We start from the raw sequence: 26,330 nt of genomic DNA on the forward strand, positions 1-26,330 counted from the left end.
ATTTCCAAGACAAATGTGTATAACTCTGTTTCATCACTATTAAAGGACTCGGTGGGCATTTTAAAACTAGTTAGAAGACCAGGGGGTAGAAGGGTGAAATTACCCAAAAAAAAGTAATACTCCAGGATTATTTACCACCGCTACTCAAAAGTTTTTCTGTGTTTTTCGAGAGGCAGAATTCTGAAGTCAATAGTTTCGAGAAGAAAAAGTATCTGATCCAATATTGACTTGGCCACATGATAGTGGATATGACCTATCTAGAAATGATGTGTTAAATAAGATATAGGGAAATCTTCCATGTTGATACCATCAATCAATAGGGCTGCTTCTCCTCAATTGCTAGAGGAGACTACACTATTCCAATTCAGAAGTACTGGACATGTTTGTCTGTTCCAGCAACATCGTCTGAAAGGTGATTTCCTTGAGTTTCATTCCAAACAATTACTAAAGTTTAAATCAAGGATTTTTCCAGGTATCGGGTAGACACTAATGACACCTAATTAGGTTCCTACTTTAGTATGACTTGTAGAATTGACCCATCAGCAGCATCAAAAACAGCCCTGCCTATAAACAGAACATGGGGACTTAAGGTCACCTTTTAACTTCTCACAGGGCTGACATTATACAGAGCACACAGTCCATTAGACTTATCTGCTATTACAGGGGAATGAGGGCAAGTACCGGAGCTGGCAAGTATCAGAGTTGGCTTAGCACTTCTTATATTTGGGGGGAATAAACATGTGTTCCTAAGAGATGAAGACTTGTTGACTTTTGTTTATGAAACCTGGGGAGCTTACAGTTTGAGGGCTCTCTAAATAAATAAAATAAATAAACTTTATTGTCATTGTATGTGTATACAGTATACACATACAACGAAATTTACATGACACCCAAAGACCAGGTCCCACCCACTCTACAGTATCAGAAGAACGTAATCCATCTCTCTCACTCATTAAAAAAACTATGTGGCAAATAAATAAATAAATAAAAGTAGTGGTAGAGAAATAAAGGAGGGTTATAAATAGCAACTGTGACAAATGAACTTATTCCCAATTATTTCTTGAAGGCTACTTGGTCTTTCTTTCATTCAGAAGCTCATCCAGGTCTACCTGTATCAGATTATTACTGTTCTATTATTCTATGTACTACCTGACAATCTGATTATCCTTAAAAGTTGACAGTTATTGATTTGGGGGGGGGGCAAATGCTAGTAGTTTTCCATCTGCCAAAGAAACTCATGAGTCCTCACTTAAACCTGCGTAATATCTTATGTACTCAAAACAAAATCAAAAAACCATATTGCAGTTTTCCAAGCCAACCAGAGGCTAATAACCTCAGATTGTTTTTTTAAGAAGTGCAATTAAGCTACACTGCTCCTTAACACAAGCAAATTGCTCTCAAACATGCCTTTATTCAATTATATACTCTCAAGTGTTTGATCAATGGAGATATGAAGAAAACTACCCTGCATATCTAATTATGCATTTTGCAGTAATTCGCTTTGGTGTAAAGAGAATTTATAATATAGAAAGAGAGCATCAGCCAATTAATCCAGATCTAAATATAAGACTAAACACATGGACAAACATTAGGATCCCAGTGGGCCTGTTCATAGGCAATGAGTTTCCATCAATAGTAAAGAGGATGTTATTCCTTCAAGATCTCTGGAAGATATCCTGATCTTTGGATATAGACATTCAACATCCCAAGGGCCTACAAACTTCAACTGTTCCTCCCTCTTTTTCAGGGATCTTATTTTTGGTACATTTCTGATTAGCACTCCCCACCCAAATACTAAAAAAAAAAAAAATGACAAGTACAATGGGTATGTTAGAATAACACACATATGGAAGGTCCACTGTTCAATAGAGCATTTATTTGTGTTAGCCTGAAGAAGGCTACAGTTGAGAGAATGCTTGGTGACCTCCAGCTGAGTGCCTTAACCCCACAATTCTCCCCCAGATCAGTTGCTGGAGCAACCACAACCATTGGAAAAATTGTCCTGGGGTGGTAGGCCGCATCAGTTGCCAAGCAACAACACTAAGCACATTCCAGGAGCATCCAGGAGCACTGGGAGAAGAAGCATTGAAAAAGCCGGCTTAATTTAAAATAGATCAAGAAAGCAGAAAACATATTGACTCCTGAGGGAAACTAGAGTCTTCGTGTGACGCAGGCCTTGGCAATCAAGAGGCACATCTACAAAGCAGATTTCTGATCAGAAGGATGCCTCATCTCATCCCTGAGTGTGTCTGTTTCACTCCAGCGATGAAATTGCCTCAGTTAAAACCCACTAAGCAACGAAGCCCAACATTTCTCTTGTTAAGTGGGTTAGGCCCTGTTTTATGACCTTTCTTGCCACAGTTGTGAAGTGAATCACTTCTGTGGTTAAGTTAGTAAACCAGTTGTTAAGTGAATCTGGCTTCCCCATTGATTTCGCTTGTCAAAAGGTGGCAGAAGGTGATTGAACACAGCAAGGGTCAAAAGTATGAACCAGTTGCCAAGCGTGTGAATTTTGATCACGCGATCATGGGAATGTTACAAAGGTCGTAAGTGTGGGGAAAAGGGTCATAAGTTACTTCTCTCAGTGCCGTTGTAACTTTGATCCGGTCACTCAATGAACTGTTTTAAGCCAAAACACTGCCTGTAATTTTTCTTCCACAAGAAAACTGGGCTTCTGGCTGACAAACTTGACAGCAAGCTTCATATGTCTGGATGCCACTTAACAAAATTTCTCGGCCTGGTGGTCTTCCCCATTAGAAGCTGTCACTTCTTGTTTACTAAGCACTAAAGATTGCCACTCTAAAAAAAAAAAAATCAATAAAATATACTAAAAAAAAAAAAGAAGTTGTCATTTCTTCCTCTAACTCCAGTGTCGTTGGGGAAACTCCCAGCCAGGTGAGGAGGAAGAGGATCAGGTGGGGAGTTAGGTTTGAGTTGCTGAACAACCACAAGAGATCTCCGCCTGATCCCCCTCCGTAAGCTCCATGGAACTTTATCTGTTTGTTCCCAGGGGAGAACAAGCATTCAGGGAGATTCTTGTACTACAGGCAGAATAAATGAAGCGGTCAAGTTGGACGTTTCACCTGAGGATCTGATTGATTGCCTGCACCTGAAAAGGGTGCAGAGAAAGTCCTCGACTTACAACAGTTCACTTAGTAGCGGTTCAAAGTAACAACAGCACTGAAAAAAAGTGACTTATAACTGTTTTTCACACTGACGACTGTTGCAGCGTTCTCATGGTCACATGATCAAAATTCGTGCGTGTGTGTGTGTGTGTGTGTGTGTGTGTGAGACGTGATCCCCTTTTGCGACCTTCTGACCAGCAAAGTCAATGGGGGAGCCAGATTCACTTAACAACCATGTTACTAACTTAACAATTGCAGGGATTCGCTTAACAAATGGGGCGTGGAAGGCAGTAAAATGGGGCAAAATTTACCTAACAAATGTCTTGCTTAGCAACAAAAATTGGGGGCTCAATTGCAGTATCAATTCCAAGGACTACCTATGAGTGGGACACTCCGTTATGTTCCTATTTCCTATCCTAACCCAGCCTAGTTCTCTCTTTGTCTGCCTCCCTCCCACCTTCCTATATTAGCATCTTCCACTCTCTCTTTCAATAGGTAAAAGACTATGAGGTTTAAAAAATTGTGATTTGAGCTTTACAAGAGATGCTCAGTCTACAGGTAAGAAGCTTATCTGATTTGTTATAAAGGAATCTTGTGTCCTCAGGACTGCCTGCCACCCACAGCTATATTTCAAAGCTCTCTCCCAGTTCCTAACGTCTGGCAGGCTGATTAATTTCTGGCAGCCTAACCAGCAGGAGAAGAGAAGAAAGAGGAAACCAACAAAAGAGATGGATGTTCAGAAACAGAGAAGGCAAGATTACAACTATTTTGGCTCAAGCAGGAGACCTTAGACCCCTTCAGACAAATGCCTGTCCAGTCCCTTTTTAAAAGCCTCCAGTGATGGAGCACCCACAACCATCTGAAGGCAAGCCGTTTTACTGGTTTATCGCTCTCACTGTTGGGGAAACTCTCCTTAGTTCTAGGTTGCTTCTCTCCTTGGTTAGTTTCCAAGGAGAGAAGAATCATTGCTTCTTGTCTTGCTTTTTGGTACTTTGGTTGACCCCCTCTTCTTTGTGGCAGCCCCTCAAATATTGGAACACTGCTATCATGTTACCCCTAGTCCTTCTTTTCACTAGACTAGACATATCCAATTCCTGCAAATGTTCTTCATATGTTTTCGTAGAAGAGGCCAGTATAACGTTGTGATGAAGGTGTTGGATTGGGTTCAAGGCGAACCAGGTTAAGTTCACCATCAGTCATGGAAAATCACTGGGTGGGCTTTGAACCAGTCACCACCTCATGCCCCAGCTTATCTCAAGAGAGCTGTTCTTCTGATAATATTTAAAAAGAAAGTCTCATGTGCAGTATTCCAGTTTCCTGGCAGGAGAATTACAACCAATCACCACTACAACCATTATCATCATCATTGAGCAAGACAGAACTAGACCATATTTTGTGAAAATGAAGAAGACTTGTGGACATAAGAAAAAAAAAAAAAGACAGAGGAAGAGGACCGGTTAATGTATTCAATGATCAGAAGGAAAAGTAGACGGGAACTCATAACAAGGCTGATAAAAAAAAGTGATGTGGCTCTATATGAGAAAACTGAAAAGAAAAAAGAACTAGGAAAATATTTCTACAACCTGCTGGCCAAAACTGCATCCAGTTTTGGTCACCACGATGTAATAAAAAAGATGTTGAGACTCTAGAAAGAGTGCAGAGAAGAGCAACAAAGATGATTAGGGGACTGGAGGCTAAAACATATGAAAAATAGTTCCAGGAATTAGGTATGTCTAGTTTAATGAAAAGAAAATCTAGGGGTGACAGGATAACAGGGTTCCAATATCTCAGGGGCTGCCACAAAGAAGAGGGAGTCAAGCTATTCTCCAAAGCACCTGAAGGCAGGGCAAGAAGCAATGGATGGAAACTAATCAAAGAGAGAAGCAACCTAGAACTAAGGAGAAACTTCTTAACAGTGAGGATAATTAAACAGGTGGAACAGAAGTTGCCTCCAGAAGTTGTGAGTGCTTCATCATTGAAGGCTTTTAAGAAGAGATTAGACAGCCATTTGTCTGAAATGGTATAGGGCGGGGGTAGGCAACCTCGGCTCTTTTATGATTCATGGACTTCAACTCCCAGAATTCCTAAGTCAGCATGGCTGACTCAGGAATTCTGGGAGTTGAAGTCCATGAGTCATAAAAGAGCCGAGGTTGCCTACCTCTGGTATAGCGTCTCCTGATTCTATTCTATTCTATTCTATTCTATTCTATTCTATTCTATTCTATTCTATTCTATTCTATTCTATTCTATTCTATTCTATTCTCATGGATCAAAATGACCAGAGGAAAATATGAGGCAGTACACTGCTATAACTGTTAACTGAGGAAAAAAACTGGGGAAAACTAAGAGACCTACAGACTGGAAATATTTTATCCCGTGGATATCAGACAGACTTTGATGTGTAGTGAAAGCAATTCACTATAGAACAAACAGTTAATTAAAAATGAAGAACGAACAAATGCTTAAATAGTCCTACTATTGTACCTGATTGCCGAAGAGGTTGAATCCGTTAATTGCTTCTAGAGCAGCTTTTGCCAATCCGACAGAACTAAGAAAGAAAGAAAAGAGAAAGAGAGGGGGAAAAAAGTGTTTGTTATGCTTGCAACTCTGGAAATAAAAATTCTGCTCTCCAAAGGCTAGCTTATACATCAGATAATTTCTTGCTGACAGCTTAAAAAAAAAAAAACTTAGGACAAAGTGATGATACAGTAGGTTTATTTTATTGGTTTTCAGCAATTTGTATTTAGAGGTCACCAGTGATCCGTAATATACATACATACATACATACATATATATATATATATATATATATATATATATATATATATATATTTGAAAGCACCTTGGATTTGGACATCTGGAATTGTAAGTTTATAGGTCTTGCTTTTAACAATAGCGGGTTTCACCTTTCAAGGGAGTGATGAAAAGGAGCTGGTGATTTTTTTCATTATTTTATGGGACCATTGGTGTACATGGTACTCTTCTAATCTGGCCAAGGGCCTAAAGTAAATTGTCTTCTCTTTTGAACACTTTTTAGGAATACTGTAGAAATAAACAAACCCAGGCCTTAGCCATCTATGAACTATCAGCACCTTGGACAGCTCCACAAAGAGATTAGCCAAGATTATTAACCAGTACTTGAAAAAAATTCTGATTATGAACCAAGTAGCTATTTTGTGTGAAATAGAATACAGACGAATAATTGATAAGTGGACAAATGATAAACATTTACCCTGAAGTTATCTATTATTCATTCATGAATCAACCATAAAAGAGTTCCTTTTTTTTTTTTAAGCACAAATCTTGAAACAATGGGATGAAAAAAGGAGCTTCCGCCTCTAAAACGGGACTTGAATCTGGATCTTCCCAAGGTCAGTCCAATATCTTCATGTCCACAAGACACCAGCTCTCTGAAACATAGCTTCCACTGGAATGTTTTCATTACCAGCTTACTAGGAAACATTGATTTCCCCCCCCTTTATTTCAACCTCCCCAGTGAGAATTTTCCACACTTTTCTGAAGCAATACACAAGAGGGGAGGCAACAACCATGTGCTGTTTACTAATTGGTTCAACAAGGGAAGGATGATTAGGTTAACTATCAAACTTTGTTCTGAACAGCTGCCATCAAAGGCTGATGAAGTCTCACTCTTTTCCCCCCTCATTTTCTGCTGATTAGAAATTATTCTCATGGTGAATGACGGATAGCATGCTAATAGAAGCTGGATTGCTTAGTGCAACTGCTTCGCTCATGGAATCTTCCCACCCTCCATTAAACTCAAGAAGGAATCTAGGACTGCATCTTTCTGGCACTTCTTGAAGTCTTCACGTGGGCCTACCTTATGTGAATCTATACCAAGGTTTTTGATCTTGTTTTTACTTCTCTCTATTTTTTTTCAACTCAACACATTTTCAACCCATTTTAATGAACTCTCTGCCTTTTTGAAACAGACAAAATTGAACGTCATCATTTATTTATGAGATTTTTTTTTAGAAAGTTGACTTTAACCGTATTAGCAAGTCTGTTTCAGCGACGCTGGTCAACCCACCGTACAAACTAATGTCTCCCTAATTAATATTCCCCCAAAATCAATAGCAACAGTATGAGTGACTTCACAATGAGGAAAGTCCAAGTCTTTCAAATGAAATCAATCATAGATGGATCCAGTTTTTTTTTAAAAAAAGTAAACAAAACCTTTCCTCGTCAAATCTAAATAATAGAAGATCATATAATGGAAACCCAGTATTTCTTCATTGATACTGATATAATGTAAGTATGCAGTACTAAGACACGATTCAGCCATCGCTTCGATTTATCTAAATAACAGATATGTGCCTATGTGAAACAAAGGAGTGGCTTTTTCAAAAATGAGATCAGCTTACTGATTTCATTCCTTGAGCTTTAGAGATCAGTAGAGGCATCAAAACAGTTAGAAAAAAATTGAAAAGAGCAACAGTCAACTTTTTTTGCCCACATAGGGGATCAAGATTAAAACAAGTGGATTAAGAATGTGTTACTTGACTCAATGGTGCCCAATAATGCAGCAAGCTAGAAGCTAGCATCTCTGGAAAATACTGAACAGCATTCCCAAGCTTTGTGATGAAGCAGCTGTTAAATGTTGGGCTTGTGATTGATGATTGCTTAAGAATGAGAGATAAGAGATAAGGCACTCTGCTCCTAAATTGCTGTTCACTGTCTTATGGGCAATCTTTAGTTTCAAGCCCCAAGGTTTAATTTAAAACAGATCCAAGCTCAAGCATTCAGTCTAAGGCATGTAAGTTTAGAACAGTGGTTCTCAACCTTTTTAATGCCGCGACCCCCAACTGGTCGTACATTGAGGACTACTCAACCAGTCGTAAGTCGAGGACTATTCAACTGCACCGTTTGCAGAATGGGACTTTTGGCGGGCTCAGCAGGGCAGAGACAGCCTGGACAATTCCTATTGGCTTTTGAAAGCCAATAGAATTAGACTCTATTCAAGAGAGTCTATTCTATTGGCTTTCAAAAGCCAATAGGATAAAAGGGAGTAGCACAGCTAAGGAAAAGGGGAAAAAAATGGCGGACTGCGTTGTTTGGTGACCGTGAAATGGTCGTTCGACCCCAAATGGGGTCCTGACTCACAGGTTGAGAACCACTGCTCTAAGCAAATGAAGTAATTGAACTCAGTGAAAAGAGATGGGATAAACGGGTTTTGAAAAAAAGCCTTGAAGAATAAAACAAGCAGATCAGATTCTAATCAGGATCGAATCATTAAGAAATCCATCATCTTCCTTTGCTTTCATATTTAAATTCTTCCTTTTAGGAAATGAAGTTTTTGTGGGAAGAATCAAGAACCATGCTAAACAGCCTAAAATAAGAAACCACAGGTGGATTAAAAAAAAAAACTACATTAAAACTGGCAGCCAAATGAACAAGCCAAAGAAAAAAAATCTTAACAAGGATAGACAAGACATCAGCGGGATGAGTCTGAGAACAAAAGAGAATGAGTAGAAGATTCTGATGCTGAAGTCTTTCTAAAATCTCGGAGTAGAAAGACAAAACACAGATGGATATTTCAAAAATGATTTTTTTTCTCCCCAGAATAATTCAACAGATGCTTCAAAACAGCTTGAACAAAATGGTTACAGGACAAATGAATATTTCAAGCACTTGAGTGGGAATTGTGTACTTCTAGACATTACTGAGCTAGCTTTCCACAATTTCCAAGACTTATAATAGCAGACTTAAAATTTATCGTTGCTGAAAAAGTCAACCCAAAAAATACAGATAGTCCTCGTCTTACAAACATTCATTTAGTGCAGTGGTTCTCAGCCTGTGGGTCGGGACCCCATTTGGGGTCGAACGACCATTTCACGGGGGTCGCCAAACAACGCAGTCTGCCATTTTTTTCTCCTTTTCCTTAACTGTCTTACTCCCTTTTATTCTATTGGCTTTTGAAAGCCAATAGAATAGACTCTCTTGAATAGAGTCTAATTCGATTGGCTTTCCAAAGCCAATAGGAATTGTCCAGACTGTCTCTGCCCTGCTGAGCCCACCAAAAGTCCCATTCTGCAAACGGTGCTGCGCCAGTTGAGTAGTCCTCGACTTACGACCGGTTGAGTAGTCCTCGACTTACGACCGGTTGGGGGCGCGGCATTAAAAAGGTTGAGAACCACTGCCGTAAATTCAACATCAACGTTCCCAACAATTGAGAATAATAAGAACGGACTTATGGGGGGGGGGGGAGGAGTGGAAAAAATAGATATACCTTGAATGCAGTTCGGTGCTGCCGTTGTTATACTTGCTTCCTCTTTCCCACATTCCAAAATCTGGAACCCGGTATGCCCTTTCTACGCAGAAAACAAGGTTTTGTATGAAAGAGACCTTCGAATAAGAAAAGGAAATGGAATTGAGAGACTTTGCAAAACGCAAGAATTCTGAACAGCTCTGTGTTTGAAAGAGAGGGGACAGCTCTTCAGATAATTCTGTTTGTCTTGCCTACAGTTCAGCGGCTAATAATAGTTTGCTATTATTACTGGGCATGATATGCAATTGGTGGGAGTATTATTCTTTAAAATTATGTTGCAGCAGCAAAAGCAGGTCAGGAAAAATTACTGGACTTGAATTTTACACGGCCTGGAGAATTCTCCCTTCCTTGTCATCGCCAGGACTGTTAGCTGTGCTTTGAAAAATCAGGATTACGCATTGAGAGTGCCAAATGTTCTCATTCCTTTCTCGGAACATTACAATAGGAAAGAGATTTAATAATACAGTACTGATCATTGCAAGGGTAAACCTTTTTTTTTTTTTTCCATTCTGGAACTGCCCTGCCTTGCCTGTGTTAAGGGAGGCAGCTGCAGTACGGATAGTACAACAGTTCATTTAGTGGCTGTTCGAAATTAAAACGGCAGTGAAAAAAGTGTCTTATGATTGTCTACGGAGATTCTCAGTCATCCAGGTCATGGTTGTCCCAAAGGTGCTTTTTCAAGAGGCAACTGGACTTCCTTTGTTTTTCTCTGAAGAAGTTTCCCTTCTCATCATCCAAGAAGAAGCTGAAGAAGCTTCTTGGATGAGAAGCGAAACGTCTTCAAAGAAAAACAAAGCACCTTCGGGACTTACGACCATTTTTCACACTTAGGACCGCTGCAGCATCGCCATGGTCACATGACCCAAACTCACAGGCTTGTCAACGGACTCACATTTATGACGGTTGCAGTGTCCCAAGGTTGTGTGATCACCTTTTGGGACCGAGTCAATGGGGAAGCCAGATTCACTTCACAACCACGTGACTAAACAACTGTAGCGATTCACTTAACAATGGTGTCACTAACTGAAGAATTGCAGTCATTCACTTCATATTTGGGCCAATGGGGCAAAACTCACTTAACAAAAGCCTCAATTAGCAACAGAAATTCCGGGCTCAATTTTGGTCGTAAGTCAAGGACTACCTTACCGGTAACCCGGGTTCGAAATGTTTACACTTGTAGGGCTGGATTTGGGAAGATCACAAGCAGAATTTGGATTGTTATCTTAATTTCAAGGGCACCTATACTACATTGCATGCAGTTCAAGAAAGTTTTATTAGTTTATAATATATGACAGTGATGGCGAACCTTTTAGAGACTGAGTGCCCAAACTGGAACCCAAAACCCACTTATGCATCGTCGAGGGGCGGGCGAGTGTGGCCCATTGGCTGGATGTGACCCATTGGGTGGGCATGGCACATTCGGTGGGCGTGGCTGCAGTGGTAATGGCAGACTGGGTGGGACTAAAAAGTTCCATCAATCAATTCCAACTTTGCAAGATCTTTTTTTTTCCCATGAGAAGTTGAAATTGACTGACTGATTGGACTTTTTTTTTTTTTTTTTTTTTTTGCACACAGCGGCGGAGGCCTAAAGCGAAAACGTTTTATAAAACCCAACTGAAGGCCTAGGACTGGGGCGAGGGCACACATGCCCACAGAGAGGGCTCTGAGTGCCGCCTCTGGCACCCGTGCCATAGGTTCGCCACCACTGATATATGATATAATCGAAATACAAAATAAATAGTAGAAAAGATGGGGGAGGGAAAAGGGAGTAGAGAAGTGAGGTAAGGGAGGAAAAAAAAGAGAAAAAAAAGGCATTGACTTCCAACTTCCTGAAGTATCAACTTCAAACCTCAACTTTTTACTTTTTCAAAATAATATAAACTAGCCATTTCAAAACATCAAATCTATCTCATTGGTAAAGCCCCACAATCAAAATTTCATTTTTTTCCCACCTCAAGCGCAAAATTTAGAAGCGGTTTCCACGTGGCAATAAAAGTATTCATATTTTTTTTCAGTAGTCACTTTAGCCTAGCTTCCTTCCTCTGATGAACTGCAGAATTAAACTATATCCAATCTACTCAAAATTCAACCTTTACATTTTAAAGGCATTTGAAATATAGGCTTGTGTTCTTCTACAGATCCGAATCTTTCAGGTACAGAGGATGCACGCAATACGTTGCACCGATAATATAGGAAATAATCCCTTTCTAGTTTGTAAGGAGTTAACAAATACCGTTGTTGTTCTACGCAGAGGAACAAAACCCATTACATTTATTCGGCCATTTAGAACCAGCTCACCATTTTCATCTGCTATTGGAGGCATTTCATTTACCTCCGAGGGAGACAAGGAATAATAATGAATAGCTTCAACACACTCAGTAGGCATAACAACATCTTGGGCGAGGGATTAGTCTAAATGTGAAATAAAGGGAGGGGGGGAATGGGGAGGGGCCAGGGCTTAGAAGCAACACCCATCGGAACATTCAGAGGACAAAACCACTCAGAGTTAGTGACAAAGGGAAAGTATGTGACATGTAATTGGACAAGAGGAATCTTCCTTCTCCACCACCTCCTTCTTCTCCTTCTCTTTCTCCTCCTCCTTCTCCTCTTCCTTTTTCTCCTTCTCCTCCTTTTCATTCTTTCTCCTCCACTTTCTCCACTTTCTCCACCTTCTCCTCCTCCTTCTTCTCTTTCTCCTCCTTCTCTTTCTTCTTCTTCTCCTCTTCCTCCTCCTCTCTTTATTCCAAGCATTTATAAACCCATTTTATAATAATAATAATAATAGTAATAATAATAATGATGATGATGATAATAATAATAATAATAATAATGTTGGAAGGGACCTTGGAGGTCTTCTAGTCCAACCCCCTGCTCAGGCAGGAAACCCTATACCATTTCGGACAAACAGGTGTCCAGTCTTTTCTTAAAAACTTCCAGTGTTGGAGCATTTACCGCTTCTGGAGGCAGGTTGTTTCACTGGTTAATTGTTCTAACTGTCAGGAAGTTTCTCCTTAGTTCCAGGTTGCTTCTCTCCTCGATTAGTTTCCATCCGTGGCTTCTTGTGCTGCCTTCAGGCACTTTGGAGAATAGCTTGACTCCCTCTTCTTTGTGGCAGCCCCTGAGATACTGGAAGGCTGCTATCATGTCACCCCTCGTCCTTCTCTTCATTAAACTAGACATACCCAATTCCAGCAACCTTTCCTTTTAAGAGGCAATTTGGTATAGAGGAATGATTGAAATGTGCAAGCCAATTTCTTATCCAAATCTCATTTTAGGTATGAACATCTCTAGATGATCTCAGACGATGCCATCATCCCCCCCCCCCAAAAAAAACCAAGGACGGACACTTCCAACTCCTTTTAGGCAGCCTTAGAAATCCCACTGCCTGTTATTGTTAAAAACCTGCCATGTTTGGGGGCAGGGGATTGCATAGGAACTGAAACGTAAACATCATACAATTAAAGCAAATAAACTCACCACCAGAGGAAGTAAACAAGTGGGAACATCCAGGTCAATACTTCTCAATTATAGAAGAGCTTGTGCAGATTATTGAGAAGTACTGACAGCTGGATTTAAGAGACCTAGGAAAATCTTTCTTCTCTTATCAAAGCCTGTTTACAGCCAAGTTTACTTTTGTTCAGTGTTGAAACACATCACGAAAGGCTGTGTTTTTTGTTTTAAAAGTGCTTCAGTGCAGAAAACGTGGCTTCAAGGGTGGGAATCCCTCCAACCTTGATTTTCCCCAGATCTAGGTTTCATATGCATTTATATGGATGTCATATACATATTCATTCACAATGATTCTGCATACACTTTAGAAGCTGTTTTAAGTGGCAGTTCTGGAAAGAGTAAAGAAATCTCTGCAGGAGTTAACAGCCCACCGCGTGCAACAGAATACAAACGCTGATATTAATAAGATATACTGTTTAAAAAGAAACAAGAGATTATATTTTAGGAAACATTTGCTATTTGATAAGGGAAGAAAATGGCATTTCCTTGAAATACATGGAAGTGCTTACCTGATACTGTATATTAAATCAGTGTAACACTTTGTGATTCGCTGCATGTTTACCTAAGACCAGGGGTTCTCCAAACGTGGCCATTTTAAGACTTGTGGACTTCAGCTCCCAGAATTCCCCAGTCTGTATGGCTGGCTGAGGAATTCTGGGAGTTGGAAGTCCACAGACTTTAAAATGGCCAAGTTTGGAGAACTGGTATTTTTCAAAAGGCAAGTGGGTTTTGTTTTTCCCTGAAGATGTTTTGCTTCTCATCCAAAAAGCTTTATTTATAATACAGTCCTTTTTTTAAAAAAAAATATTTTATTGGCTTTTTAATTTTAACAAAAAGTACTTAAGACACACCGTGGTGTTTGGGTAAACAAACATTCCAAAGTAAAAAACATAGATAAACCGCTCAACTTAATACATTCACTGCCATCTCTCTATTTCCCACAGATAACATAATAAATTTAATATATTCCATTTCTAGCTTAGATTCCTATTACTACTCAACCTGTTTTAAAACTTTATCAATTTACAATTACCATAATCAAATATTGTTTTACATCAACAAATTATTACTTCGAATATCTCTACCAGATATGCTAAAGTTCTTAATCTCTCTCATCCCTCTTTTTATCACCAATCTCATTCATTTCTTCTTCCAATAATAACTAACTTAATTTTAAGAAAAAAAATAATGTTAAACCTTAATTCCTTTCAATTCATTTACACAAACTTCAAATTCCATCCAATTAATTATCATACCTTATCAGATCATATTGTTATACACAAAAAAATCACCTAATCAATTTAAGCACTTCAAAATTCCATTCTCATAACTCATATATAATATATATAATCATATACACATACGTATATATATCTTATGTTCTGGAATTGAAAAAACGTTTTAATTATGAGTATAATACAGTCCTTTCAGCAGTTCCAAGAAGGTTCCACACCCATTTGCACTATTCAGGTGACCCTGAAGGCATAGATAAACCTCCAAGTGGCATTAAGGACTCTCAGAAAAAGTGCTAACGACCAGATGGAATGTAAATCCTTCCATTCTCCACCATTCAGTCAGAACTGAAGAAGCCTCTTGGACGAGAAGTGAAACGTCTTCAGGAAAAAAACAAAGAAAAAGCACCTTTTGGAAAACCATGACCTGGAATGACTGAGAATCTCTATAGACAGCCGAGTCTGGAGACCCCTGACCTAGCCTTTACATGGTTAACAGAAATGCTAACAGAAATAGTTTCTTGCTATCATTCAGGACAAGGAAGCGGAAAAAAACAAACTCCATTGCTCCAATTTTAATTGAATTCAGCTATTTCAGAAAACGCCCAAGGAAACGAATTTCCTTCCCTTTTGTTTAAAGGGCTCCTCTAAGACTCCTTCGGTCGGCTTTCCTGAGATACGGAATTGGCTCATTCGTACCTCGTCTGTGTTGTAGATGATCTGCAAGCCCGAGGAAATCATCTCCACCAGGTAGAGCAGGAAGAGCGATACGGCATTTATCTGGGCGAAGGAAAAGGGAAGAGATAAAAGAAACAATCCGGTCAAGGAAAAAAAATTAGCCTGCATGATGCCCGCAGTCAATGTCTCTAGTACAGGGGTTCTCAACCTTGGCAACTTTAAGACTTGTGGACTTCAATTCCCAGAGTTGCTCAGCCAGCAAAGCTAGTAACATCTCTAGATCAGTGGTTCTCAACCTTTTTAATGCCGCGACCCCCAACCGGTCGTAAGTCGAGGACTACTCAACCGGTCGTAAGTCGAGGACTACTCAACGGGTGCAGCACCGTTTGCAGAATGGGACTTTTGGCGGGCTCAGCAGGGCAGAGACAGCCTGGACAATTCCTATTGGCTTTTGGAAGCCAATAGAATTAGACTCTATTCAAGAGAGTCTATTCTATTGGCTTTCGAAAGCCAATAGAATAAAAGGGAGGAGCACAGCTAAGGAAAAAGGGGGGGAAAATGGCGGACTGCGTTGTTTGGCGACCCCCGTGAAATGGTCGTTCGACCCCAAATGGGGTCCTGACCCACAAGTTGAGAACCACTGACATAAGTGAAACATTTGTGAAGGCTCCTGCAGAAGGAAGCCTTCCTTTTAACCACGTTCAGCCTCTGAGTCATAAGATTTGAATTACGTGTATGAAAAATGAGTTGTTTTCTTCTGTTGACATAATTATCTCTTAGATGCCAGCCTCATCGGCCACAGCAGTTTTCTACAAGACATTATTGCTGGGGAAGCAATTCAAAGGAAATCATCGCACTGCCCACATCCTAACATGCCAAAGTACATCCCTTCACCTGATAACATAAAGATAAAAAGTCTTAAAAATGAAATCCTTCAGAGTTCTCTTTTCTTTCAAGGAGGCAAGCCATAACAACCTCACTGTATTTAAACAACTGTCTCGCAATAGAAATTCCCCATTAAAACACAGCAATAAAAATAGCATTGGAAAAAAAACAACTATGTTCTCCAAACCAAAGCAGCCACAGCAGTTAATTAATTTGCAATGCGATATCTAAAATTCATCAAATCACACAGCTCCAGAACCAAACTATGCCCAGCAGGAAATATTTTTGCTATATTACAATGTACAATATTGTATTTCAAAGTAATTCTGAAGATGTTCTGAGGCAGGAAAAAACAACAACTCACAAACGCTGTGTTAGAAATGACTTGTTATTGCTAGGAGAAAATTGTAATCTATCATACTTAGGAAGGAGATTACTGTTATCCCAGGTAAAATTGATATATGACAGTCCAAAATCCAACATATGCAGTAAGGAAACTCCATTGAATGGGAGAAAGAAAGAAAAGAAGAATCACATTAAAAAAACCCATTAACTTTTAATTAAGTAGCTGGCTATCTTCTGGAAGGGGAAATTGAGTCACCAACCAGAACAGAGTATCCAGATCAGCAATTCTTAAAATCAATCTATAAACATATTTTAAGGTCTGCATTTAGAGATCCAAGCTTGTCGTGTTTCAAAGAGAGCAACAATTCATTTTGGCCATTACCTTTGCATTGTTTACACTGAATTATACAGCAACAATTCAGACTACAAAACAGCTTGCTGTTGTTGTAGGTTAAAGCAGGAAAATCAATTTGCCAAGCTCCATAATTGAAGACATTTTAGAAGAACTGTAGCCGTTAACTAAACAGCAGGAGGGAAATATACAACTCACTCTGTTGTAGATTTTTTTTTAATTGCTTCGTACCTGCAGATGGCCATAGTCCTCATGAGAAAAGACCTCATCACCTGTGTGAACGTTGAAAATCGAATGCAGGCATTTGGATGGCTTAGGATCTTGCTTATATTGTTCAACCTGGGGGAAAAAAAATATTACGCATATTTCTACAGAAACGTTTGGATGAGCCAAGCTACCAACACGGAGGATAACAAACCACTAAACGTAGTTGTATTTCTCAGAAAAGCCCTATGCATTTGGGAGCAATGCCCATTACGTTTATCGTTCTTCTTGACAAAATGTAAGGGTTTAAAACTGCTTCTCGGAAGGCTAGACTGGAAACGCGCACGTTGTGCGATATAAACACAGCGGTGGCAAACATGGTAGTTTTTCTATTGAATCAAAGGCAATTTCAATTTCAATTCTTTCTCACGAATGTTATGTATTTTTTGTAAACATGTCCCTAGAGGGACATCAGGAGCAAGATAGTCCTGCTGTTAACTCTGCCGTTCTCATCTTGGCACTTATGAAACGGAGGGTGAATGCAAAATCTCTTTTTTATCTAGGGAGGATCAAGTCTTTCCCCTACAAAGGTTAGCAGGAAAGGGGGCTTATGGTCTCATAGCTGACCTTTCGCCCAGAAGGACTTCTGGCAACAAACAAACAAACAAACAATCTTAGGGCTGTTGCTTTGCATGTACCTGAGGCAAACTCCTTGTGTGCCTAATCACATTTGGCCTGTGTTTTGTTTTGAACTGTTTTGGATTGTATTGTTTTGTATATTCTATTCTGTTCTGATCTGTTCTGTTCCGTTCTATTCCATAATTCTATTCTATTTCATAATTCTATTCCATAATTCTATTCTATTCCATCCCATAATTCTATTCTATTCTATTCTATTCTATTCTATTCTATTCTATTCTATTCTATCGTACCTACCCCATACATTTTGAAGAATGTATGTTCTTTCTCCAGAAAAGAAAGTTGTTAGAGAATGTTATTTTTTTTAAATTACCAAAGTAGTGTATTTTCTTGATTTTTAAGCACAAATGAAGAAAAACGAGCAACGTCGCAACTTTAGGAAGAGCGCAGTCGTCATTAAACAACACTAATGACTTCTTGTCACAATCAAACATCATTCTATTTTATTCAAAGCAGCCCTATTGTTCCTCAGATACAAGTCATCCCCCATTTGCACTGAACTAACACACAGTTTAATGAAGCCTCTGCAGGACCCTTGAATGAAGTAACATTAACAAATTATATTTTAAATAAAAATAACTCCCTTTTTATGACCCTGTAGTCCCTATTTGGGCAGAGTCAGTGGGACTGGATGGAGCTGAGCGTTGACTGGACGGAGGCCCTTCCTGACGCCTACATGGAATTCACAGCAGATGTTTTCTCTTTGTGCCCTAGAAGAGAAACATCTGCTGTTACCTAGGATTGAACTCTCAACCTTCTGAGTGAGAAGCGAGCGCCTTCACCACTAGGCCACCACATCACTCTAATAAATTATATTTTAATTTTTTTTTAAAAAAAAAATGATTTTTGTTTTTTAAAAAATATACAGAATATTGATGCCCATAGGTTATAGAAAACTGAATCCAATATGAACACATGCTTCTATTCAGATTCCAACTAGATAATTGTGTCCTTTTCCAGAAATAATTCGTTCCTTTTCTTTGTTTTCTTCTCTCCTATAACAATCCCAGAGCTTGCCCATGTAACAGCAAACTCAGTTATCAGTTGCCAGTGTGCTCTCCGTGGCTTCTTTTTAAACCATGAAATTGTTTATGTGCACAGCCATTTTGCTTTCAAAAGGAGCCGTGCTTGAAGAACAACGCCAGACCGTCTCACAAATACCTAAGGATATTTACAGCAGAAACTCAATGCTGGCCATCGAAAGAAAAACGATATACCCACCTCTCTACCTGTCTCTCTATTTGCCTCTCTACCTACCTACCTACCTGTGTCTGTCTGTCTCTCCGTCTCTATCTGCCTTTCTACCTACCTACTTACCTACCTGTGTCTGTCTGTCTCTCCATCTCTGCCTTTCTACCTATTTACCTACCTACCTGTGTCTGTCTGTCTCTCCGTCTCTATCTGCCTTTCTACCTACCTACTTACCTACCTGTGTCTGTCTGTCTCTCCATCTCTGCCTTTCTACCTACTTACCTACCTACTCTATCTGCCTTTCTACCTACCTACTTACCTACCTGTGTCTGTCTGTCTCTCTCCTGTACTACCTATCTGTGTCTGTCTGTCTCTCCGTCTCTATCTTTCTACCTACCTACTTACCTACCTGTGTCTGTCTGTCTCTCCATCTCTGCCTTTCTACCTACTTACCTACCTATCTGTGTCTGTCTGTCTCTCTGTCTCTATCTGCCTTTCTACCTACCTACTTACCTACCTGTGTCTGTCTGTCTCTCCGACTCTATCTGCCTTTCTACCTACCTACTTACCTATCTGTGTCTGTCTGTCTCTCCGTCTCTATCTGCCTCTCTACCTACCTACTTACCTACCTGTGTCTGTCTGTCTCTCCATCTCTGCCTTTCTACCTACTTACCTACCTACCTGTGTCTGTCTGTCTCTCCGTCTCTATCTGCCTTTCTACCTACCTACTTACCTACCTGTGTCTGTCTGTCTCTCCATCTCTGCCTTTCTACCTACTTACCTACCTATCTGTGTCTGTCTGTCTCTCCGTCTCTATTTGCCTCTCTACCTACCTACCTACCTGTGTCTGTCTGTCTCTCCGACTCTATCTGCCTTTCTACCTACCTACTTACCTACCTGTGTCTGTCTGTCTCTCTGTCTCTATCTGCCTTTCTACCTACCTACTTACCTATCTACCTCATACTTTTCAACCATCCATCTCCCACATACGTTTTTCCAATACAATTATATTTAGAACATGTTTCTGAATTGTACAAAGAAGATGTTAGCCTTTGGATTTAAGTTTTCAAAAAAAAAAATCCTTTAAAAAGATAAGAGATCCGAAGGAGCAGGGTGACAAGAGGGATTCCTCAAGAAGAACATCACAATGGGGATCGGAGTTAGAGTATGTACAGTTTGGGAAGTCTGGAGTTTGGTGGCCGATAAATTCAAATCAATAATAAAATAATAAAATTGGTTAAGGGTCTGGGTATTTATTGTCACAAAAAGGCCATGGATCTACCCTGAAGTTCCCAGGATATAAGGATGTCTTGAAAACATAAACACATCTTTAAATAAACACATCTTTAAATAATATTAGAACTAAGTAATTTGAGGACAGTCAATAAAAACTTGATTTCTATAGGCATAGTATATTATTTTCTTCTTCATGGGCTGGGATATTATTTTGGCCATATTCTGAAAGGTTTTTTGTTGTTGCTGTTTTGTTTTTTTTTTAAATCCTTTGTCCATCTCTCTTTTTTACTTTACTTTTTTTTTTTTTTTGCCTTGTAACATCTACTTTTCTTCTATCAATTCCACTTTAATTTGTCTTCCATTTTTTGGCCAGGGCTGTGCTACAAAATAAGAAGTGACAGACTCTGCCTGCGGTTCCTATAAGTTCAGGTGAGGAGTGTTGAAAATGTAGCTTTCATCACACCTGGCGTCCCCAAATATCAGGAGAATAACGCTGAGTAATTGCTGGCATATGTCACCTTGTAAGATGTTGGAGAGGGAAAAAAAAAAGAAACATCAGAGATAAATCAGTAGCAAATTTACAGGTTATCATCTGCTACCAACTGTTCGTTCTTATTCCCATTCGCTTGGCACTGCGCAACATCAAGAAGAAGAAAAAAAGCTTTATTGTGCCAAAAGAAATTTTTAAACCACGATTAGCTAGAGGCTGAAAGCTAAAATTACAGAAAAATAAGGTAGCGGAATTTACGTATTTACCTGTGCTGATTATCTGTTTACGCAAAGCACAATTTAGCTGTATTTAATATCCAGCCTTTGAGCTCTTGACATGGGCCAGGCAAATAAAATGAAACTATCATGGTGTAATGATAAGGTATATTAAACTATTTTTTCAAAACCCATCAGAGATGGGGAGATGAGTTGGGTTTTTATGTCTCCCTGCTTCAAATGACTGGCACCATTAACACAATGCCGTAGTTTGGAATGAGATTACTTCTATTGTAGCGTAACGTTTCAAAAGATATTTCATGATAATGATGTCTGATGTCAAGGCTAGATAGACAAATTATAGGATTGTTAAATAGCCCTGCCATCAACCGAACAACATTAACTCCTTTATTTATTTATTTTTATTTTTGCTGTTCTAATGCCTTCCTTCCAGGCACTGTATTCTCTGCCTATTTCAAAATCTGAAGTCACGGAGCACCGTCAGCTCAAACAATCTTATTTCCGAGTAGATCTCGCTTTCAAAAACCTTCTGAAAGGACGTCATTATGAAAACTGTTCTAAACAGGAAGGTTTTGCTTTTCTGCGCTTCCGCCTTTACTAAGAGAGGCACCTTGGCTAAAATGAAATCCGAAACACCAGCACCAGACCGGAAGGGGTGCCGTAGAAAACCCTACCAAATGTGAAGATGCCAAAGGAGTAACTGCTAGTGAAGTTCATGGAACGTGGTTCGACCATCAATTCAGAAGTCTACTGTGAAACTGTTACGAAAACTCAGGCGAGCAATCCATAACAAGCATCAGGGCATGCTGACTTCCAGTGTGGTGTTGGTTCACGACAACGCACACCTGCACACCGCTAGACGCACCCAAGAACTTTTGAAGCAGTTCCGTTGGGATGGTTTTGATCACACACACACACCCTTAGCCCAGAATTGACGCCGAGCAATGACTACTAAGGCATTTCAAACCTTGTGAGATGTTACAAGTGCCTCAATTTGAATGGCGATGATGTCGAAAAGTCATGTCATGTTGTAGTTTCTAATGTGTATAATAAAAGTTCTGTATCTGCGAGTGTCTATCACTGATAACCAAACGGATGTTTATTTCCAAATTGCCTTCATAGTATGTCATATGAGTGCAGTTTAAGCAATATTGTATGTTCTAGCCCACAGGCAGCTGTCAAAGCCTGCAAGATTTTCAGTATGACATTCACAGCATGCTCACTTTTGATCACTGGAAGAGGGTAATTATCCACACAACTCGTTAAAACCCACACAACTAGTTCTGAATGCTCAAAGGGAATGTAGCCTTTCATTCAAAGAGCAACACGTAACCTCCATCCATTTTCTCCTGAAAATTTTCAAAAGGAGCTAGTGAGACTCAATGGACTTCATTGTTCACGCACTAAACAAAACTCTAAGGGCATGCAACCTGAAAGTATGACCAATGTAGCCTTTGGAGCATGGCTTTTCTTTCTGAGATATATATTTGTGAGGACTGGTTATTGCTGAATCTGATTGTGCCAAAATCCTATTAGGAAAATGAGACTTAACATTATTTTATAGGAAAAATATATATTGTCTTCAACCAGCATTAAATAGTGACCGAGAACAAATTCTAATATCATTATAAGGAAAATAAATTTATACACAAACTTAGGGCAGGAAATTCATTCCATTTGCAACAAGGCGGGATCCTTCTGGGGCCCTGAAGTCATAAATAATCTTTTCTCATTAACTATGTCAAAGATGATTGCACAGCACCATGTCAAATAAAACCGTAGCAAAAGGGAGAAATGCCACACTTCAAGAAGACCTTGTCAAACTAAATTTTTCAGAGCTGATAGAAAAATAAAGAAACATGTCATGCCTTAAATAGCATGGACCCACTGCATTTTTAAAGCTATCTGCTATTTTTGTAAAGATTTAATGAGAATACCGATACAAACAACATTTTTAAGAAAAAAAAAGCATACTAAATATTATTTGCCTACCTTTAAGGTATTTTCTAATACCTTGAAGATGGACAAATAATGTTTAATAAAATTATTAAATAATATTTAAGAGATAATAACTAATCGGGAAGGTTAGTTGGAACTATGCATAGATCATCCAAACCTTCTCAGTTAAAGAGTGTAACTTAAAAATGGTTATATCTGTAATTTAAAGTATGTAAAATGCTGGTCAGTAACTGGGACACCAGAAAAATGCTTTGTGCTTCAAGGGTGGCTAAGCAGTGGAAGTGATACAAATTCTTTTTCTGGGTGAGAAATATCAGAATGCACTGGAGGCAGTTTAAAATAATTGGAATCCTGGTTTACCTTAGTAGACTTTATGGCTGAAATTGAGTCTTAACAATAAGAGCGTAGTTAAACATACACAAGAATGTTGCCAAAATGCGTGGTCAGCTGAGATGGGTTGTATAAGAGAAAAAAGAACGAACACACATGAAGTTACCCACCTCTCTGAAGTGGCTACATTCAAGCTATTTTCCCAATCGTGGAAAGGTTGTCACTATTATTTGTGTAACACTTACACGAACAGCACTTGCCCAAGGCAGCTTTTAGTCTACAATCAGGTGCTTGTCATAAAAAGTTCTTTCTGGCCACTTCAGCTGTATTTTCCTTGGCGGTTTTCACCAGACAGCCAACTCCCTACTGTGCAGGGAGTCCCCAAGTTACAACGGTCCATTTAGTGACTATTCGAAGTTACAACAGCACTGAAAAAAGCAACTCGTGACCATTTTCTCACACTTATGACCGTTGCAGCATCCCCACGGTCACGTGATCAAAATTCGGACGCTTGGCAATTGGCTCATATTTATGACGGTCGCAGTGTCCTGGGGTCACATGATCCCCTTTTGCGACCTTCTGGCAAGCAAAGTCCATGGGGGGGAAGCCAGATTCACTTCACAACCATGTTGCTAACTTAACAACTGCAGTGATTCACTTAACAACTGTGGCAAGAAAGGTCGTAAAAAGGGGCAGAATTAACTTAACAAATGTCTCACTTAGCAACATAAACTTTGGGCTCAATTGTGGTTGTATGTCGAGTCTGCATTTCCAACAACACTAGATCAACTAGCAGTCTCTGGTTTGCCCTCGGTTCAAGTTTTAAATTAAATAAATTAAATTAAATTAAATTATTAAATTAAATTATTAAATTAAATTATTAAATTAAAAATTAAATTAAATTAAATTAAATTGGGATTTGCTTTGAAACACCCCAAAGAGTTGGTTTACTACGTCGCGCATCTGTGGCTTTTAACTATCTTAGGGCCTAGAGCCTAAGAAATAAAACTTTTTCTGGCAGCATGCAAACTGGCGTCGCATCTATTGCGCGTTTTAATTTGTTTGCCACCGAAACGTTTTCAGGCTTACAATTAACTTAATCCTTTAGAATTCAGTGTGTGCTTCTGTCCACAACGCAACGCTTTACCTTATCAGCCTGGCGCATGTAGCAGTAGAGAATCCCTCGCATGCATTTGATAGCAGAATGCTCCAGTTCGTGAGTCCTTCCCCTGTCGTCATCAATACGCCTGAACGGGAGAGATAACCCAGGAAACAAATTACAGATTCATTCAGAAGGAGGTTGAAGGCACCCATATCCCTTTTTTTCTTTTATAATTAAGTACTAAGACTGTTTTGATATAGTGGCACGAGCTAACTCCAATATACTCAGGCCCGATCAACCTTGCTAGAATAAAGCCAGCCCTTAAAAAAAGAGTCAGCAATTAAGCCAACAATGAAGTGCAGGTTCATAAAATGAACTACAAAGTCATTCTTGTCAAGAAACTTTTGTTTCCCTCTGCCTTCATATTTTAAAGAAAATACGGATATATCGTTATCAGCTATAAAATGGAAAAGAAGAAAACTATCCGAACAGTGGTCTATGCGATAATGGTGCTTGAAATTTATTTATTTAAGGGCATTTATGTGGCCACCCAACTCACTCTCAAATTCTGAGCTGCTTACAAAAAAAACAACAATCCCGTAGAAAAAACAATAGTGATAAACCATCACTTCTCGGGTGACAACAATCAGCTGAACAAGCCACTTGATGGGATCCATCCCACTCAGGGTTCCCCAGGCCTGTGGCAAAAACCAAACCTTCAGGGCCTTGTGAAAGGGGGTCAAAATGGGGGTCAATCTTATTTCTGCAGGGATGATGTTCCATAGGGAGGGAGCCACCACGGAGAAGGCCCTTGTGCTTGGTCCCACTAGATGTAACTCCTTACGAGAAGGGACCCACAGCATTCCTCGCCTCCCTGCTGTGGTAGATGTGACTGGAAGAAGACACTCCTTCAAATACTGCTAATTTTGCTAATGAGTTTTTGAGAATGCCAGGTTTTTGTGGGAGTCCTGAGGTACTGTGTACACAGTCGCAGATCTTTCTATGAGGTTCAAACCCTCCACTGAGGATTGCTCTCATGGACCACCCAATTTTAGATGACTATTTACAGTGCAATAGCTTTGGGACTCCTCCAGGCTCTGGTGTTCAGGTGTGCCTTAGGAAGTGATATATAAAGTCAGTGTGCTGGCTGAGGAATTCTGAGAGTTGAAGTCCTCACATCTTAAAGTTGTCAGGTACATATAGCCTCTTTTAAATTCTTGCCTCATTTAAATCTTAAGATTAAGATAACCTTTATTGTCATTTTTTTTACTGTGGGCACAACGGCACACATCAAAAATGAAATGGCCCCCTCTCAAAGTAAAACACATATATGACACACACCTCAAACATACTGTATATAACATATGTATAGACCCACACCCCTACATATACATAACAAACACTTTTCTAGTATTAATTTTCATGTATTGTTTTTAATCTTTAATCTTTTATTGTACACTGCCCAGAGCCCCTCTGTGAAGGAGATGGATGATTCCAAAATGCAATGAATGAATGAATGAATGAATGATGAATGAATGAATGAATGAATGAATGGTTCCACTGTAGAGAGACTGAATGCAGAAGGAGTCCCTTACAAGTATACATAAAATTGGCATCATTTGATTACGTTTTACCATTTTAAAGGCTCTTTCCTCATATTACGGATACTGTTTATTGACTTTTTAATCTCTTCTCTCTTCTTTCACATTTATTCCCTCTAGAGTTTTATGAACTTTCAAGAAGTACATGTGGTGTAAAAAAAGAAAAGAAAGGCGTGTCCGCTGCCTTTTAAGAAAACCATTACTCACAAACCTTCAAAGCAGAAACATTATTAATAACAAAATCAATGATCAGAAAGAGGCGATACAATAAAAAAAAATCAGAAGCAAATTAATCACTAAATCTCTCTACAGGGGCATTTTAAAAATAGACAGGCTATAATAGAAAAGCATCTGCTTCTTGTGGGGTGATCGTTTTTTGCCTCAATGTGAAAGACAGATCATTCAGCAGGAGTCCCATCAATCAAAAATAGGTGAAGGCGTTTATTAATGCTGTCGGTATGTAAAAGAATGCTAAGTCCCAAGTTCCGAAAAGCTAAAGCACTGAACTGGGAGCACGAATAAGTATTGGAAAGATTCCATAAGATCTGCATTGATCTTCAAAACTTGAGATCTCCCACCTGTCATGGCGAAAGAAGTAAACATTTCAATGAAAAGAAATTAGGCTCAAGTGCCAGGGAAATGGGCAGTTCAAATGACTATAAAGATTTATGGCAAGCTTCAGCTCCCTACAAAAATCTGAGCTACTAAGTGAGTGGCAATTAAGAAGGCAGTCAAGGTGGGTGCGCAGGGACTCATGACTTATGACGCGTTTAACCCTCCCCTCGGGCTCAGCCTGGTCATCTCCTGCCAAGGTCAGTCATTAACCATTTCAAGATGCGCACATCAGTAAAGGTAAGAGAAGCCCCAAC

The 26,330-nt window shown here is 39.4% G+C and overlaps 1 protein-coding gene across 4 annotated transcripts in view; it reads right to left on the reverse strand.

Moving 5' to 3' along the window:
* PHKB (phosphorylase kinase regulatory subunit beta) overlaps positions 1-26,330 on the reverse strand; it is a 104,064-nt gene that overhangs the window by 57,882 nt on the left and 19,852 nt on the right. For all 4 annotated transcript variants that reach the window (XM_039352446.1, XM_039352447.1, XM_039352448.1 and 1 more), the window contains 5 exons: positions 23,906-24,005; positions 16,645-16,752; positions 14,853-14,933; positions 9,373-9,488; positions 5,610-5,673 (listed from right to left, as the gene is read on the reverse strand). In XM_039352446.1, coding sequence (XP_039208380.1) covers positions 5,610-5,673; positions 9,373-9,488; positions 14,853-14,933; positions 16,645-16,752; positions 23,906-24,005 — 469 coding nt within the window. The remainder of the gene's footprint in view (positions 1-5,609; positions 5,674-9,372; positions 9,489-14,852; positions 14,934-16,644; positions 16,753-23,905; positions 24,006-26,330) is intronic.

The sequence above is a fragment of the Crotalus tigris genome, unplaced genomic scaffold, assembly GCF_016545835.1.
Source record: "Crotalus tigris isolate CLP2741 ecotype Arizona unplaced genomic scaffold, ASM1654583v1 scf7180000018432.44079421565:4894166, whole genome shotgun sequence".
Classification (NCBI taxonomy): Eukaryota; Metazoa; Chordata; class Lepidosauria; order Squamata; family Viperidae; genus Crotalus; species Crotalus tigris.